Consider the following 17,236-nt stretch of genomic DNA (forward strand, 5'->3'; position numbering starts at 1 on the left):
AATTTTCCAATGTATTTCTACGATGGAGTAGATGAATATTTTTAATGGATGATTTTCTCATCTAATTTCTTCCTCCTAAAGAGCAGTAAGGGGCATTTAATGGAATCAAAATATGTCAAAATTCATATTTGGTCTCTCATCTTTTATCTGCAGATGATTCCATTATTTTCTTTGAGTATATGGGGGAAAACCATTAAGGAGGTTTTGCAAATTTTTTGCAAATGATTTGGTTTTCAGGTGAATGTTCAGAAATCCTCTTTGCTCCTTAGTCCTAATTGCTTTGCTAAACTTAAACAGGAACTTGCAAGACATTTGGGTATATAAACCTCTAACTCTTTTAGCAAGTATCTAGGCACTAGGATTGACACTAAAAGAGACAAATCGTTAATTTTTGCCCAGTCTATGGAATCTATTAAGAGAAAGATTAGTTTTTGGAAGGTTAAACTTTTATTGCAGGCTTCCAGACTCACTTTCATCAAATCTCTGTCATCTACTTCTAACATCTACACTTTGTCATGTGTAAAGCTACCATAATGTCTTTGTAATGTCATTGATGCTAAGCTAATTGATTTCTTATAGGGTGTCAATGATGGTAACAAGAATATTCATCTTCTTAAAAGAAATATTCTCTTTTCTCTTATAAGGGATGGTGGACTTAGTTTGAGAGATGCTAAGAGCATGAACTTGGCTTTGTTTGCTAGGTAGATTTGGAAAGTGCTTGATGCTGAAGAACATTTGCTTTTGGGTATTTTCAAAGCCTTGGATTTGATCAAAAAGCATCTTACTTGGCAGGTAGGGAATGAAGATTCTATCCCTATAACCCATGAGACTTGGTGGAAGCTTTCCAATAGAGGTCTTGCTCATATCCTAAACATTTCAAAGGTTTTGGATCTTATAATTCCCAATCCAACTCCTTGGGTAGCTGTTAAATGCATGGAATGCTCTTCTCATTACCAAGCTCTATGGCTAGGAGAAGGCTAATTCCATTTTAAGGATATCTATCTCTTTTATTGGTTTGACTGATCGACAGATATGGGGTCTTGGCTCCTATTCAATCAAGATGGTTACTCAATAATTACTTCTACAAATCAAAATAGGCCCTTAGCTAGGGAAGGAATTTTGGACTTTCTATGGAAATTTCATTTGCCTTACAAAACTCTCTTATTCATTTAGAAAATTATTCATGAAGCAATTCATATTAGGGGTGTATTGAACAAGCATCATCTTAGCACTACTCTTCAATGTGTCTTTGGCTATGACACAATAAACTTTGCATCATACCTTTTGTGGTTGTCCTTCCACAAGAGCTATCTAGCTTGGCTATATGTCTTTATGCTTCACAAACATTTTCCCTCAAGGTCTTTCCACTTGGATTCTTCAAATGTTAATAATTTTATACCAGAATCAAGAGATTCAGATGTTTAAACGCATTTATCTACTGTTATGTCTAATTTGGTATACAAGAAACCATGCTTTACTTACAAGTAAGGTCCCCCTATTGAACAGGTCATTAGAGATTTTAATGAGCAGTACACATTTTTCAAAGGTGTATGCAGATGGAATAGTAGTCAACATTAAGGAAAAAATATAAATCTTGGAATTACTGAAGGAATTTTCATCTTTCACTCTCTTAATCAAGCTCATTTAGTCAACTGAGAGATTCAGGCACATGTTTTTTTAAAAAAGAAGAAATGTTAATGAACTGAGTTTTGATTGGTTTAAGAAAGGACATAAATTCCGCTAGTCTCCACCTCACAACTCCTAGTGTTCTTAATTAGTTTATTGTATTAGTTTTGGTAAGTGGAATTAATTAAACTAAAACATGAAATATGTTAGTGTGTGTTCCGTTTTCAATTTATATTTAACAAAAGTTCATTTAAGGGATTTAATTATTTGTTAGATTTGATAAAAATACATTCAACATATAATTTGAATATATTTTTAAGAGTTATCCAAACAGGCCAAACATTAAATTATATTATTTCCCCATTTTCTGAATATCTTATTTCCGGCTGGTTTTTCTTCGATGCTTCCTTCAACTGCCTCGCCCATAATTTAGTCTCTCTGTTGCCTTGTTTATTTTATTTCAGCTCTCTTTGTTGCTTCAGATTAAATATTCCACGCGTTTCGTGTAGAGAGACCAAAAGGGATAAACACAGTAGCTACTGGGCTTGGCAACAATCACATATTGACACGTTTGACAGTAAAATGATCGGTGCCAAAGAATCAATTCAATAAGAATCAGATTCCAATAATATTTTATTAAAAGATAATATAGGTTGAAAATACTGTTTCAAACTGATAATGACATATAAACTAATGTGCAATAGAAATCTTATATTCATTTATTTGTTTAAATCGATATTTGTAATTATTTTAAACAAAATTATTATTAAATGGGAATAATTGTTTCTCCTCAGGCAGAAAAATGGGATGAATTCTTTTTTTTTTTTCATGCTTTCTAATCCAAAAAGATCATCATAATTTAACAAACATTTGTATTCTCGTTGTAGAAAAAGAAAAAGACTTGACCCCCATTCACTTGCATAGAACTTAGAAGCCTCTCCGTATCTCTCTCCGGGCAAGCTCCCAGAAATTTCAACCTCTAACAACCCTCTTCGTTGTGGTGTCACATATTTTTATCCTTGTAATGTTTCTGCTTTATCTTTGACTTGGAAAACTTTTCTTTATGTTTTCAAAGGGCTCAGCGACAGCGACCCGCAAGAGAGAAGGCAAAAAAGAAAAAGAACAGAGAAACTGCCGAGTTCTAAAGAAAATGAGGTATCTCGAGTCTCCAACCCCGCCCGCCAATGCGGAATAAATAAACGAAGTCGACGCAAATGGAGAGGAAATGAACGAAGATGTCAACCATGAGTTGAGAAAGAAGACTTAACTAGCCATTTACATACGGTTTCGGTTGAGTTATACATGGCAGAGCTCCCCAATTTTGACGAGATTGTCGCAGAACGACTTACGGAGAAGAACAAGCAAGATTGGTTTGAATGGGTTAAGAACTACCTAATATCTCAAGATCTCTGGGAAGTAACAAGTGGTAGTAGCGCAAGACCAGACGAGAATGTGGAAGATTTTGCTAGATGGCGAAGAATCAATGCTGTAGCATTGCATGTCATTCGTGTCTCTTGTGGGCCTAACAATCACTCTCGTATAAGAGGTGCTTCTGAAGCTAAAGTTGCATGGGATATTCTCTATCGAGCTTACATAGCACCAGATTCTCCTCCCAGAGGTCAGTGTCCTTCTGATAACTGAGATAAGTCCTATTCATTTGTTGATCATGTCGAGAGATTTATCTATACGTCACTTGAATCATTTTAGAGGTGCTTTAATTAATTTGCATATAACTCCAAGTCGTATACTGGTTTATCATGCTGCGTGAATGAAAAATAACAGAGTATTAATTAACAAGTAATTAAATTAGTCATCTTCACAAATTTACTCGAAATATGATTCTTCCTTGTTTGTTAAGGCTACTAACAGTTCTCTCACTGTTCTTTCTGGTCTATGTTAATAATTTTGACATTGTCGTATCACTATCTGAGTTAGTACAATCTGAAAATTATAATAGTTAGATTCTAGCAAATATCTATGCTAAACCCTTAGCTCATGGGCCTTTCAGCACACCGTACCCAAGCTGGGCTTGATTGACATACATGTTCCAGCTTCCCTAGGAGGGTTTAATAGAGTATTAGCTAACAAAAAGTGGTTGACATGGTTAGTGCGTGGTTCAATTTTGTTATTTAGCTAATTTCAATTGCTATACCACATATATGTAATTTCATCCTGCATGAATGACAAGTTCAATTTCTCTAAGCGGATCACACATTCATTAATTCTCTCTCTCTCTATATATATTTTTCCTTAATTATGCATATATCTATGTGTATTACAGTGATGACAGAAGTAGTAGATTTTGATATGGCTATTTTGTACAAGGCTATATCTGAGAACAACTGGTCTGCTGCGAAAGAATTCATTGATCACCATCCTAGGGCCTTGGACGAAGAGCTTGCAGCTTTAACAGGAGAAACACCTCTCCATGTGGCTGTAAAGTTTGGGCATGTGCGCATGGTAGAGGAGTTGGTGAGATTAGTCCCACCACAATACCTTAAAATACTTGATGCTCATGGCTATACTCCACTTGGAATTGCTGCATCACATAGGGGAATCATTCCAGTAGCGAAATGCTTGGTCGAGAAAAACAGCAGTGTACTTGCTATTCGCAATGGAGACCTTAAACTGATTCCTGTTACATTGGCTTTTCGTGTTGGCCTTAATGAAATGGGACGTTATCTCTATTCTGTCACTCCTTTGCAAGTCTTCAAACCAGAAAATGGCTCTCTGGGTCCTTCGTTTCTCAGAGGCTGTTTCATTACTGGAGATCTTGGTAATACAACTTACAACTAGTTCTGGATAATTATGTCAACAAATCATAATATATGCTTCATGTTGATTCCTTTCTCTATGCTTGTTTATATTGTTATTTTGATATTCCACCTCATGCTAATGTGATTATGATATGTGAATAGATATTGCCTTGGATTTACTTCAACGATGTGAAGAGCTGATTTTTACGGCTGATTTTGGGTATTCAACAATTGAGAACATTGCATTCTATCTTTCTGATTCTCTCAACAAAAGTCAACTTTGGTTCTGGAAGCAATGGATTTATCGCTGTTAGTGCATATCACTACTTTTAACTGTCTTTTTTTTTTTTTTAACCCATACGATTTTCTATATGTTTGCTCTTTTTAATTATATACTAGCCAAAGTTCGGAATTATGATGATGAGAGTAATGATAGTGAAGCTGAAGTTATTTTAACTATTACTTGTATAATTTTGTTTACATTGTGATATATTCTGTAAAGGAAAGGGCTTAACACTGAACTGAGAGAGAGAGAGAGAGAGAGAGAGAGAGAGAGAGAGAGAGAGAGAACTTTACATTTCATTGATGATAGCTGGCTTATATATCAGCTTTTTCAAAATAAAATCCAAGTCTAAAAACATATCTTAGACTGGTAGGACAATAGGAAAGGTAAACCCTGAAAACAGAACAGCCATACCTACAAACATATCTTTTCAACTACAACAAAAGAAAGCTGCCATGATAGACCAAAAGTCTAGCACGGCTAACGAATATCAGTAAGAATATCTTTTCCTAAAGTATCTAGGCAAAGTCTCATTACATCAACATTCCTCCTTGAGACTTTGTCTTGAGACACTGAGCTTCATTCTAAGCTCCTGAAACCTGTCTTTAGGCAAAGTTTTAGTGAATATATCTGCAACTAGTTCTTCGGAACTGCAATGTACAGGACATATTTCTTGTTCCCTTTCAGCTTCTCTGAGAAAATAAAATTTGACCTTCATGTTTTTGGTCTTCCCATGCTGCACAGGATTTTTTTTTTCAATAGCAATTACTGATTTGCTATAACAAAATACTTGAGTAGCTTCAGCTTGCTCAGACCCAAATCTGTCAATATCTTTCTTAACCAAATTGCTTGGTTTGCTGCTGCAACTGCTGCTACATATTCAACTTCTGCTGATGATTGAGCCACATATCCTATGAGCTTGGAATCTGATGTACTCTTTCCATCATCTAATCTCCCAGCTTAATCACTATCCACAATTCCAATTAACTCGGATTCTGTAACAGATCTAAACCATATTCCCAAATATGATGTGCCTTTTAAATACCTCAGCACCCTTTTACCAACTACACAATCCACCTCACTTAGTTGTTGCATAAATCTTGATGATAAACTTGCTGTAAACATCCTATCAGGCCTTGTCTCGGTCAATTTAAGCAAGCTTACAACAAGACTCCTACACTCCTACACCTTGATGCATCAGCCTTGATATCTTCTCCTCTACATTCAGATAATTTTTTATTGACTACCAGAGGAGTATCCTTAGGCTTATAGCTTTGCATTTTAAATTTTCTCAAAGATCTTGAACATAAGGTTGTTGAGAAACAAAGATTCCATGATCTGTCTAATGCAGCATTTCAAAACCAAGAAAGAATTTCATCTCTCCGAAGTCTGTCATCTCAAATGCCTTTTACATTTGTTACTTAAAAGCATCAATGCATTTTGTATCACTGCCGATTACCAGTAAATTATCAACATACAGGGATACAATTAACACATTCGCAGAAGATAGAGTTTTGGCATCAAGAGCAGCATCATTACAGCTCCTCCTGAAACCTCAACTGCAAAGAAACTTATCGGTTCTACAATACCAATCTCCAGGAGCATGGTTTAGGCCATAGAGGGCCTTGTGCAGCTTATACACCTTGTCATCATCTTCATTCTTCTTAAACCCATTAGGTTGTTCTATAAAAATCTCTTCTTTCAGGTATCCATTTAAGAAAGCAGATTTGACATCAAGGTGGTAGATTTTCCATCTGTTTTGAGGAGCTAAAGCAATGATGAGTTTGATTGTATCAAGTCTAGCGATCAGAGCTTATGTGTCTCCATAACCAATTCTGGGATAATGTGCATGCCCTTTAATCACCAACTTTGCGTTGTGCTTGTATACAGAACCATCAGGATTGAATTTGGTTCTTCATGTCCACTTAATCCAATAACTTGCTTGTGTAGTTGTGTTGGGGTCTATCTACCAACTCCCAAGTGCCTTTTTTCTCAATAATAGAGATTTCATCTCTCATAGCAGCATTCCAATCTTCAAACTTGGAAGCCTCACCAACATTTGAAGGATCAGTGATGGCCATTCTGCACCTTGCATAAACACCTGTCAAACTACTAGTTTTCAACATTTCTGAGTCTGTAGTGTTCTTAATGCAAGGTTCTGAATCTGAATTTAACACTTGAGTAGCATCTCTTTGATCAACAAGTCCACTTGAATAATTTGTTGAGGTTGGGGCACTCTCAATAGGTGAACTTTCCCAATTCCACATTACATTTTCTTCAGCTTTCACATCTCGACTAATTGATTTCTCAGTTTGCAAATCAAAGATTTTGCATCCCTTTGACTGACTGCTATAACCCAAGAATATTCCTTTCTTTGCCATTTTTGACAGTTTATATGCTTCTATATCTGATACAAGCATATAAGTTAATGATCCAAAGACCTTCATATGATTAGCTGAAGGTTTTGGACCACTTCAAGCTTCAATTAGGGTTTTTTCATCAATTGCATGAGTTGGCAGCCTATTTTGAAGATACACAGAAGTATGTGCTGCCTCAGCGCAAAATCTTTTTGGCAACTTCTTTTCATGCAGCATACATCTTGCCATTTCAAGTACAGTTCTGTTATCTCTCACATATTCCATTTTGTTGTGGAGAGTAAGGAACAGTGAGTTGATGTTGCACTCCAAGATCATCACAAAAAAGCTAGAGAATTCATTTGAAGTATATCCTTCCCCATTATTTGTTCTTAATGTCTTCAATTTGCATCCACTGAGTTTCCACCATAGACTTGAATTTTCTTAAAAAAAAAAAAAAAAAAAAGCTGGGACTTGCTGCTTAAGAAGTAAATCCAAGTCATTCCGGATAAATCATCAATAGACAGAATAAAATATTTATTTTGACTCTGGGAGTTTGCATAGGACCAGATATGTTTGAATGAACCATTTCAAGTTTTTCAACTGCTCTCCATTTTGATTAAGAAGGAAATGGGAGTCTATGGATTTTTCTCATTTGCCAACTTTCACACACATCATCATTCACACAAACTTTGGACATATCCCTTACAAGACCTTTATCTTGCATAAACTTCAAAGATTTGAAGTTAGCATGGCCATATCTATTGTGCCACAACCATGAATCATCAACAACACTCCTATAAGCAAGAGAAGGCTTTGAGAGTTGATAGGAAATCTTCTATCTACTGTTGGAACAACAGAAATTTCAACTCCAAATGAAACATATATGGCACAAGTTTTGCTTTTGAAGATCAAAGAGTATCATTTTCTCAACATTTGCCCAACACTCACTAGATGTCCATCTAATTTAGGAACCAACAGCACATCATGTATAAATTTAGTTCCTTTTAAGGGTTGGACAGGAATGGTACCTTTTCCAATAGATTCAATAATCTCACCATTGCCAAGCCCGATAGTAGTCTTCACGGTTGAGTCTAGCTTGCAGAAATGCCTTGGATTTGATGTCATATGATTTGTGCAACTGCTATCCAGCAACCTGGAAGCTTTATCTACTGATTTATCTGACACTATAGACATGAAGAGATGGCCTTCCCGTACCTTTTCTGTTGTGGTAGAATAATTCTGACTGAGAGGTTTAGGGAGAATTGAGAGGGGAGAGAGAAGAATAGAGGAGGTAGAGAAGAATTGAGGAAATTTAGAGACTGTAGGGATAAACTGAATAGTGCTTGGCCTTTTCTCATAAAACATAATGAATACAAAAGTCTAAAGGTATTTATAGTAATACGGATCCCCAACAGCTATATAACTAATTGACATCAATATTATAAAAATATAACAATACCCCCCCCCAAGGTAAAGAGATCCTTGACCTCAAGGATTAGTTACACAAGAAAATGAGGAAACTTTTGCTGAAATTGGTACAAAGGCGTCCAACATGCTTCCTCATCTGGCAGTTGCTTCCATTTAACTAAAATTTCAGTGATGATTCGACCTTTCTTGCAGCCCACTCTTTTCTGCAAAATTAATTCAGATTCTATTGTCGCTGGAAATTATGGCCAATCAAGTGGTGGGTGTCTTTGCTTTACCTTGAATCAGGGTACAACTTCAATAAAGACACATGGAAGGTAGGATGTACTTTAGAGTCAGGTGGTAAATCAATAACTGTCTATAAGGTAGTTTGAGACAAACCCATTGTCCCACCACAAACTCTCGGTCAGATTTGTGAGCATCAGCCTTTTGCTTCATCATTCAGCAGCTTGATGCAAATGATGCTTTAGAATCTTTATCATCTCTTTCCCATCTATGAAGGACCTGTCTAACACATCTAGAATAGAATTGTGGAGTAAACAAGGACAATGGAGAGGAGGAGTCTAACCATATAGAAGTTCAAAAGGAGTAGCCTTAGTTGCTGTACGAAAAGTAGTGTTGTACCACCATTCAGCCTGTGATAACCATTTACTCCATTCCTTGAGTGGCTCCCAACACATGCACCTTAAGGATGATAGGCTGTAGAAAGATACTGTTGCATACCTAAAATTTTCAAAAATTCCTTCCAAAAACCACTTACAAAAATTAGATCACTATCAGATATAATTTCAGTAAGGGCATCATGTAATGTATAAACACAATCCATGAAAATTTGGGCTAAAGAAGATGCTGAATAAGGATGTGTTAGGGAAATAAAATGTGCATACTTACTCATTCTATCTATCAATATCCAAATTGTGTCCTTACCATTGGATTTAGGAAGTCCTTCAATAAAATCCATAGTAATATTTTCCCAAATTCTTCTAGGTATTGGAAGAGGTTGTAACAACCCTGGTGATGCAATAGCTTCATATTTACAACGTGCACAGGTATCACATTGCTTGATAAAATCTGTAACATCATTAATAAGTTTTTTCCACCAGAATAATGCTTTAATCCTGATTTGGTATCGTATGTGGACAGCTTTCCTTTTCCTCCGGGGAAAGTAATAGCACTCGGCATACTAGAAAGCGTAAACCAAGCACAAAAGCTCGACTCCTTAATATAGCTGGCAACTACCTAAAACCTAAAAGAACTTGATGGATTTGATCAATAGGCTTATAAAAGGATTCCATTCCAACTCAAACTGCTATGGTATGTGGCTTGAATTCCTGAATGCCCCCCTTGAGGACTAGAATGCAGCCATTAAAGAATTTCTTGTTTCAAAATAGGATCCTCTCCTACTACTAACTTCCCCTTCCTTCTCAATAAATCAGCATCCCAAAAAAAATGGCCCTAAATCCCATTACTTTCCTGAACCTTCTTTTGAATTTCCATGATTACAGCATCATTCTTCCAACTCCCCTTGACTTTATCAAGCATTTCAAGCAAGAAGTGTCTAAAACAATATGCATTAATTGCTGTTTAGGAATTCTAGAAAGAGCAGCAGCTATAGAATTTTCATGCCCCATTTTATACTGAATTTCATAAGTAAATCCAGCTAATTTAACAATCCAAAACATCTGAAAGGATGTTTTTAGCTTCTGTTAATGAAGTAATGCCAGCACCACAACCATTAATTCCTTCTCATAAATTGAGAGTTTTTGATGTCTCTCAGCCAAACTCTTGCTAAAATAAGCAATCGGCTGTCCCTCTTGCATTAACACGGCTCCCAATCCTACTCCACAAGCATCTGCCTCAACTATAAATTGTTTGAAAAATTTAGAAGTGTGAGAACAGGTGCAGAAATCAAAACAACTTTGAGTTTATTAAATGCTTTAGTAGTTGCCTATGACCATTCAAACCCATTTTTCTTGAGGAGAAGGGTTAAGGGCTTAGTTAAAATCCCATATCCTTTAATGAAGCGTCTGTAGTACCCTATCAAACCTAGGAATGCTCTCAATTGCTTAACATTCTTTGGTTTAGGCCAATCAGCTACTGCTTGTAACTTCTTCGGATCAGTTCTAACTAAGCCATTTCCAATCAAATGTTCCAAGTACTCCACCTCTTTGGCAGTGAAAGAGCATTTACTTTTCTTGACAAAATAATGGTTTTCTCTTAAAATAGAGAAAACTTGCCTTAAATGCTGCACATGGTCATTAATATTAGCACTATAAACCAAAATATCTTCAAAGAATACCAGAACAAACCTCCTTAGAAACTATCTTAAAATGTTGTCCATAGCTCCTTGAAAGGTTATCGGGGCATTAGTTAAGTCAAAGGGCATAACTAACCATTCATAATGTCTGCTATGAGTTTTGAATGTTGTTTTATGTACATCTTCCGCATCATTTTGATTTGATGATACCCAGCTCGTAAATCCAGCTTTGTAAACCACCTTGTTGTGCTCAATTTATCATATAAATCTTCAACTAAAGGAATAGGATACTAGTTTTTTATAGTCTTCTTATTCGGCTTCCTATAATCTATGCACATCCTCCATGTACCATCTTTCTTTTTAACCAAGACAATAGGAGCTGAAAAAGGGGAAGAGCTTTTTTGGACAACCCTTGTTTGAAGAAGATCCCTAGCTAATTTCTCAATTACATCCTTCTGTGCAGTGGGATATCTGTAAGGCTTCAAATTAATTGGATTGGTGCCTTTCTGTAGAACAATTGGATGGTTATGGCCTTCCTTAAAAGGTGATAATCCCTTAGGCTCCTCAGAAAGGTCAAAAAAATTTGTCAAAGTGGTTGCAATTTCTGTTGAAATTTCCTTAGGAGCTTGAAGTGAAAAATATTGCAAAGTTGTTGGATACTCTATAACAGGTTGTATTAAATAAACCTGACTATCCCGAGTGTCTCTCCTCCCTAAATACTTTGGCTGGACTATCTTTAACTGATTAGGAATGTTAGCTTGGAATTTACATAGCTTTCCTTCATACCAGAAAAACATAGTGAGGGTCTCATAGTTCCAAAAAGCATTTTTTATGCTTTGCAACCAATGTAACCCTAAAACCATGTCATATGAATGCAGTTCCAGAATTCTGAAGTCAAAGATAAAATCCAAGCTTTGCATGAGCCATTTGAAACCCTTCCACATTCCATGTACTTTTAATTTTTGACCACTAGCAACCTCAACCCATGACTATGAGTATTACTAGGCTGCCACCCTAACTTTCTTGCTAACTCCAGATCTAAAAAAATCATGTGTGCTTCCACTATCAATGAGAATTTGAAGCTGTTTTCTACCATAGTAACCCACAACCCTCATTGATGAAGTGCCTTCAATTCCTTCTATTGCATATAACGAAATTAAGGGTGACTCCTCTTCTGGAGTATCATTATTTTCTAAGTCCTCAGTTGACTTTTCTTCATCTATGTTTTCTTGAATTTTGATGAAGTGGAGCTGCATCTTTTGTCTTTGGGGGCATTTATGGTCTTTAGAAAATTTTCCATGGCAATAGAAGCACAAATTCTTGCTTCTATGTTCAGCTTCTTCCTCTGTAGTCAAAGATTTAAAGGTGTTACTGCCACTTTTTGATAAAGAACTATTATTTTTAGGAAGAGAAGAGGGTTTTCCCTTTTGCTGGGCCCCACTACTTAGAAGGGCATTTTTATAAGAAGGCCAAACGGTCTGGTTCAACAGTGACGAAGTATTCCTAGAAGTAGACGCGTGTGTTGGAGTCTTGCCACCAATCTTTTTTCTGCCATGCGTTGAATCGAGATTTCTTGCATGCGAGCTAGCGATCAAGCCTCCTAAAGAGTCCTAGGTTTAAAAAGACGTATGGGTCCTCTGTATTCCTCCATCAATCCTTCCAAGTAAGCATCAAGGAGATAATCCTGGAAAAGGTGGAGCTTGCAAGCAATGGAGTCAAACTCATCATTGTAGTCCGCCAATGACCCCTTTTGGCAAAGTGGCATCAAGTCGCCTATGAGTCTCTCATGTGCAGGCCTTAATTTTTCTCGAAGCCACTCGACGTACTGTTCCCAGGTGGGTTCGAAACCACCATATGTTTGCTCTATCGCGGTGTGCCAAGACCATGCCTTCTCGTCCAGGTATATACTCGCCGTTCGCACCTTCTCATCTTCTGGTGTATTGTTTAGTTCGAAAAACATTCACAACGCATAAGCCACCCTATGACGTCAGACCATGAAAACTTAGGAAACTCCATTTTTGTAGATTAGGTCTTGCATCGGTGCTCATCTCTGGTACATATATCTTTGTTCTCGAGCTCGATGACCCTCTATCTTAAGATCACGTCGTCCTCTTATGTCATGAGTGGGAGGACCTTCTTCTCTTTCTCACATGAGTAACTATAACTGATTAGAGATGCCTTCAACCATCTCTATTAAAGTGTCAACCTTTTCAAATCTTTCTTTCAATCTTGTAACACAATCATCCATCTCTTGTTTTTTCTGGTTTCTGGTTTGCACCATAAACTATCAGGGTGAGGGGGAAGAGATCAAGAAGAGCCAATGGTCAAGGATTGGCTAGCTCTGATACCACTATAGTGGTATAATAATTCTAACTGAGGGGTTTAGGGAGAATTGAGAGGGTAGAGAGAAGAACAGAAGAGGTAGAGAAGAATTGAAGGAATTTAGAGATAGTAGAGATAAGCTGAATAATGCTCAGCCTTTTCTCATAAAACATAATGAATACAAAAGTCTAAAGGTATTTATAGCAATACAGATCCCCAACGGCTATATAACTAATTGACATCAACGTTATAAAAAGCTAAAGGAGTTATTTGCGGCCGTAAGGTGCCTAATAAACTTAAAGGAAAGTTTTATCGCACTGCTATCAGACCGGCAATGTTATATAGTAGTGAATGCTGGGCTCTAACAGGACAGCAAGAACATAAAGTTGGAGTAGCAGAGATGAGAATGTTACGATGGATGTGTGGATATACACGTAAAGATAAAATTCGAAATGAGCACGTACGCGAAAAAGTGAGGGTAGCACCTATTGAGGAAAAAATGGTAGAAAATCGGTTGAGATGGTTTGGGCATGTACAAAGAAGACCAAGGGAGGCACCAGTGAGAAGAGTGGAATATATAATTTTGAATCCGATTAAGAGGGGTAGAGGAAGGTCTAAGAGAATACTCTTGAAAGTTGTTGAACGCGATCTCTTAATTAATAATATTCCTAAAAGCTTGATAAATGATAGAGCACAATGACGTCTTGCAATCCATGTAGCCGACCCCACTTAGTGGGATAAAGGCTTGTTGTTGTTGTTGTTATAAGAATATAACATTTTTGTCCACAATATTGGCTAGTTGCCTTTGTTGATGCTGTGGTCAATGTTGTTGATTCTTTTGCCTTTTGAATCTGCAAAATCTATCAATATGCCGCCCATGTTTCTTGCAAATCCTTCACTGAGCCTTTTTCCAACATTTGTCTTCATGGTGATTTGTTATTAAAGCGACTGCAAGATGGATTTTCCTTTCTCAAGCTCTTTGCTTTCTCCATTCTCTTGCTTTCCTGGAAAGTTTCTATTCCCAGCTGCCTGAGCTATATGGTTTGAAGTTATGCCTTGCTTGAAAAGCTCCTTCAGTTCGACCCACAGAACTCATTGTGGCTCTCTGCTCCTGAACTTGCAGCTTACTTATCATTTAGTCTACAATCAGTGCTTTTAAATCACAAGAAAGCTGCCATGACAGACCAAAAGTCTAGCAAAGCTAAAACAAAAAATCAGCAGAATATCTTTGCCTAAAGTTTCTAGACAAAGTCTCATTACATCAACGTATTCATCAATATTTGGTTGAGTATGCTAGTTTCAAAATAATTATATCCATCTCACCTTTTATCTCTAGCATGAAAGTCCTCTACTTACACTAGCCAAACGCCAGCATTAATAAGCAATTCACTCCAGTATTATTAGCCAAGATTCCTCTCAACTATTTTTCATTTTTATGTCCTCCGCCGTATGCTATTCTATCTAAGCCAAACGCAAACAAGCCTTGATGCATATTTCATGAAATCATAGCATGTAAACTTATTTGCATCTGTCATAGTGTATGTTTTAATTAAGTAGGATGAAATAAGCAAAATAATCTTCGAAAAATTAAACAGCTTCACACATTACTTGTCCTTTTATTTATTAATTTTATCACTTTTACTATTTGAAGAAGCTCACGTTTCTCCATTTCTTTGATCAATATGTGGGTGGAAGATATCAAAATACCATCAACCACGGCCACTAATCATTTCTGTGTAGACATGCAACAAGAAGGCGAGATGAGTGACAGAGCCAAAGGTGCAATAATATAATACTCTCTAACAGTTGATTGGAAGACGAAATCAAATAATATTACAAATCTAATAGAACACACACACGTATATATATTCAAAGATGTGAAGAAAACTATTTTATTTATCATACATGAAAATCAGTTATGTCAAAATGTAAAATTTGAAAATAAAAATCAATTTGGGCATAGTGTTGAACCTAACTGTGATGGAATGCAAGAAAAAGATAGACCTGCGTATGCATATACATGTGTGTGTAATCCTTTTGAATGATTGGGCTGACAAGATTCCATCTCAATAGGACTAACTCTACTACGCTGGCTCATGTCCCTCACTTGTAATTTGTCTGGTATGTATGCCAAAAAATTCACCAAAATTTAAATTAGTTACTTGAGATTTTAGTTCTCATGATTAAACTTGACTAACATTAACTTATATTTGAGTTACCAATTTTCCAGGAATGAGGGAAATACATAAGCTGAAGTTGCAACATGCACAAGCAACTGAAATTCTAAACCTAGCCTGTAAGAATCTAACATCTTTGAATCAGGATAAAAAGCAAAAGATTGCAACAGCACTGTTGACGGCGGCTAAATTAGGAAATGTTGAGTTTTTGTTTAAGGTATCAACAGCAAACCCAGAATTAACTTCAATGGTTACCTTTTTTCAACAAAAGGGGCATGCTTTCTTCAATGCTGTTGAATATCGTCAAGCTGAGATTTTCAACCTCTTCCGTGGGTTTCACTTTAGGAATGTGGTCGCAGCAATGTTAACTGAAAAGAACAATAACTTGCTGCATATGGCAGCCATGTTGGCTCCTGCTTCCCAACTTAATCGCATTTCTGGTGCTGCTTTGCAAATGCAAAGGGAATTGCAGTGGTTCAAGGTTGGAAGTTAATCAAATTAAATGCTTTTCTTTGTGTGAGATGTAATTCAACTGGAAATGAGGGAATGATTGCATTAGCCCAGATGTAACAAATAGTTTAAGATACAATTTTTCATCAGCACTTTTATTGTTTTTCTCTTTTTGAAATATAGGCGGTAGAGTGTTTGGTAAATCCCGGAATTGAGCTTCGTCTAAATAAAGAAGGGCTGACTCCTCTGGACTATTTCAAAAAAAACCACAAAGAACTCAGGAATGAAGGAGAGAAATGGATGAAAGATACCGCATCTTCTTGCTCAGTTGTTGGTGCTCTTATCGTTACCATTATGTTTGCCGCAGCTTATACTGTTCCAGGAGGAAATGATCAAACTTCTGGGTACCCAATATTTCTGAAGGAGAAGTTATTCAAGGTTTTTTTAATTTCAGATGCATTGTCATTGTTTGCTTCTACTACTTCTGTGCTTACATTTCTAGGAATCCTTACGTCACGTTATGCGGAAGAAGATTTCCTCTGCTCCTTGCCTACAAAGCTGATCATAGGCCTTTCTTCACTTTTTCTCTCCATTGCAACTATGCTGATAGCCTTTTCGGCAACAATAATCGTCATGTTGGAACATAACTCATCACGTTTATGGGCTTTTCTTCCTGTTATTGTACTTGCTAGTGTTCCAATAACAGTTTTTGTGCTGTTACAATTTCCCCTTCTTGTTGAAATAATTTCTTCTACTTATGGTTCAGGCATCTTCAAGAAGAGGGTGGTGAGGTGGCCATGAAATGTGTCTGTAGTTCACATCTTATTATTATATGTATTTACCCCTTGAATATTTATCATGTAAAGCAGCTGGATTTTTTTTCCAGCCTAATTAATTAAGGGCATATAAATTGGTGGTGTTGATCATCTGCCTTTGCGCATTCAGAACATTAATGTGTTGATGTCTGGTTATGCCAAATTAATTAAAGTGCATATGTGTGTTTTAGTTTGTTTCATCCCAAATTTCCATTTTCTTAAATTATTTTATTTTCATAAATAAATTTAATCATGTTAAGAATGAATACATTTACAGCGCCAAATAGAATTTATGATTTTTATTTAATAAATAGTATTTATCTTATACATAAAATACGGATGGCAATGGATTGGGTGGGTCCCCGCCATCTTTATCATTTTCTTTTTCATTGTTTATTTAATTTTATCTTACAATTGTGGGAGTTTTATTTTATTGGTATAAAGGATTGTGACCGTTTAAGATGAGAATTTGCATTCGAATTGATATAAATACATAAAACACATTTTAAAAATTACCACTTGATAACAATACTTAAATATAATCTAATCAAATAGTCATATACACACAAACTTTATTTTATACTGGTAAAAGAAACTCAATTTTTTCTTACTTAAAATTAAATGTTTGAACTTTGAACCAGGGGAATGGGATAAAAAAGCTTACGGTGCTCTATGCTCACTTTGTACCAAACCAAAAATGTGTTTTATGAATAAAATATCTTTTGAATTAATTTGTTTACAATAATACAGTGGCGAATTTAAGAAGGG

At 36.2% G+C, this 17,236-nt stretch overlaps 1 protein-coding gene across 1 annotated transcript; it reads left to right on the forward strand.

The window, feature by feature from the left end:
- Positions 1-2,544: 2,544 nt before the first annotated feature.
- On the forward strand, positions 2,545-16,637 carry LOC129322696 (uncharacterized). Its single transcript, XM_054969032.1, has 7 exons — positions 2,545-3,244; positions 3,908-4,402; positions 4,545-4,691; positions 14,722-14,805; positions 15,100-15,147; positions 15,257-15,684; positions 15,837-16,637. Exons 1-7 carry the CDS (start codon positions 2,929-2,931, stop codon positions 16,452-16,454), a joined length of 2,136 nt encoding a protein of 711 aa, XP_054825007.1. The 5' UTR covers positions 2,545-2,928; the 3' UTR covers positions 16,455-16,637.
- The last annotated feature ends 599 nt before the right edge of the window (positions 16,638-17,236 follow it).

Source organism: Prosopis cineraria, unplaced genomic scaffold (assembly GCF_029017545.1).
Source record: "Prosopis cineraria cultivar Desert tree isolate PC_DT_omini unplaced genomic scaffold, ASM2901754v1 PC10, whole genome shotgun sequence".
Lineage (NCBI taxonomy): Eukaryota > Viridiplantae > Streptophyta > Magnoliopsida > Fabales > Fabaceae > Prosopis > Prosopis cineraria.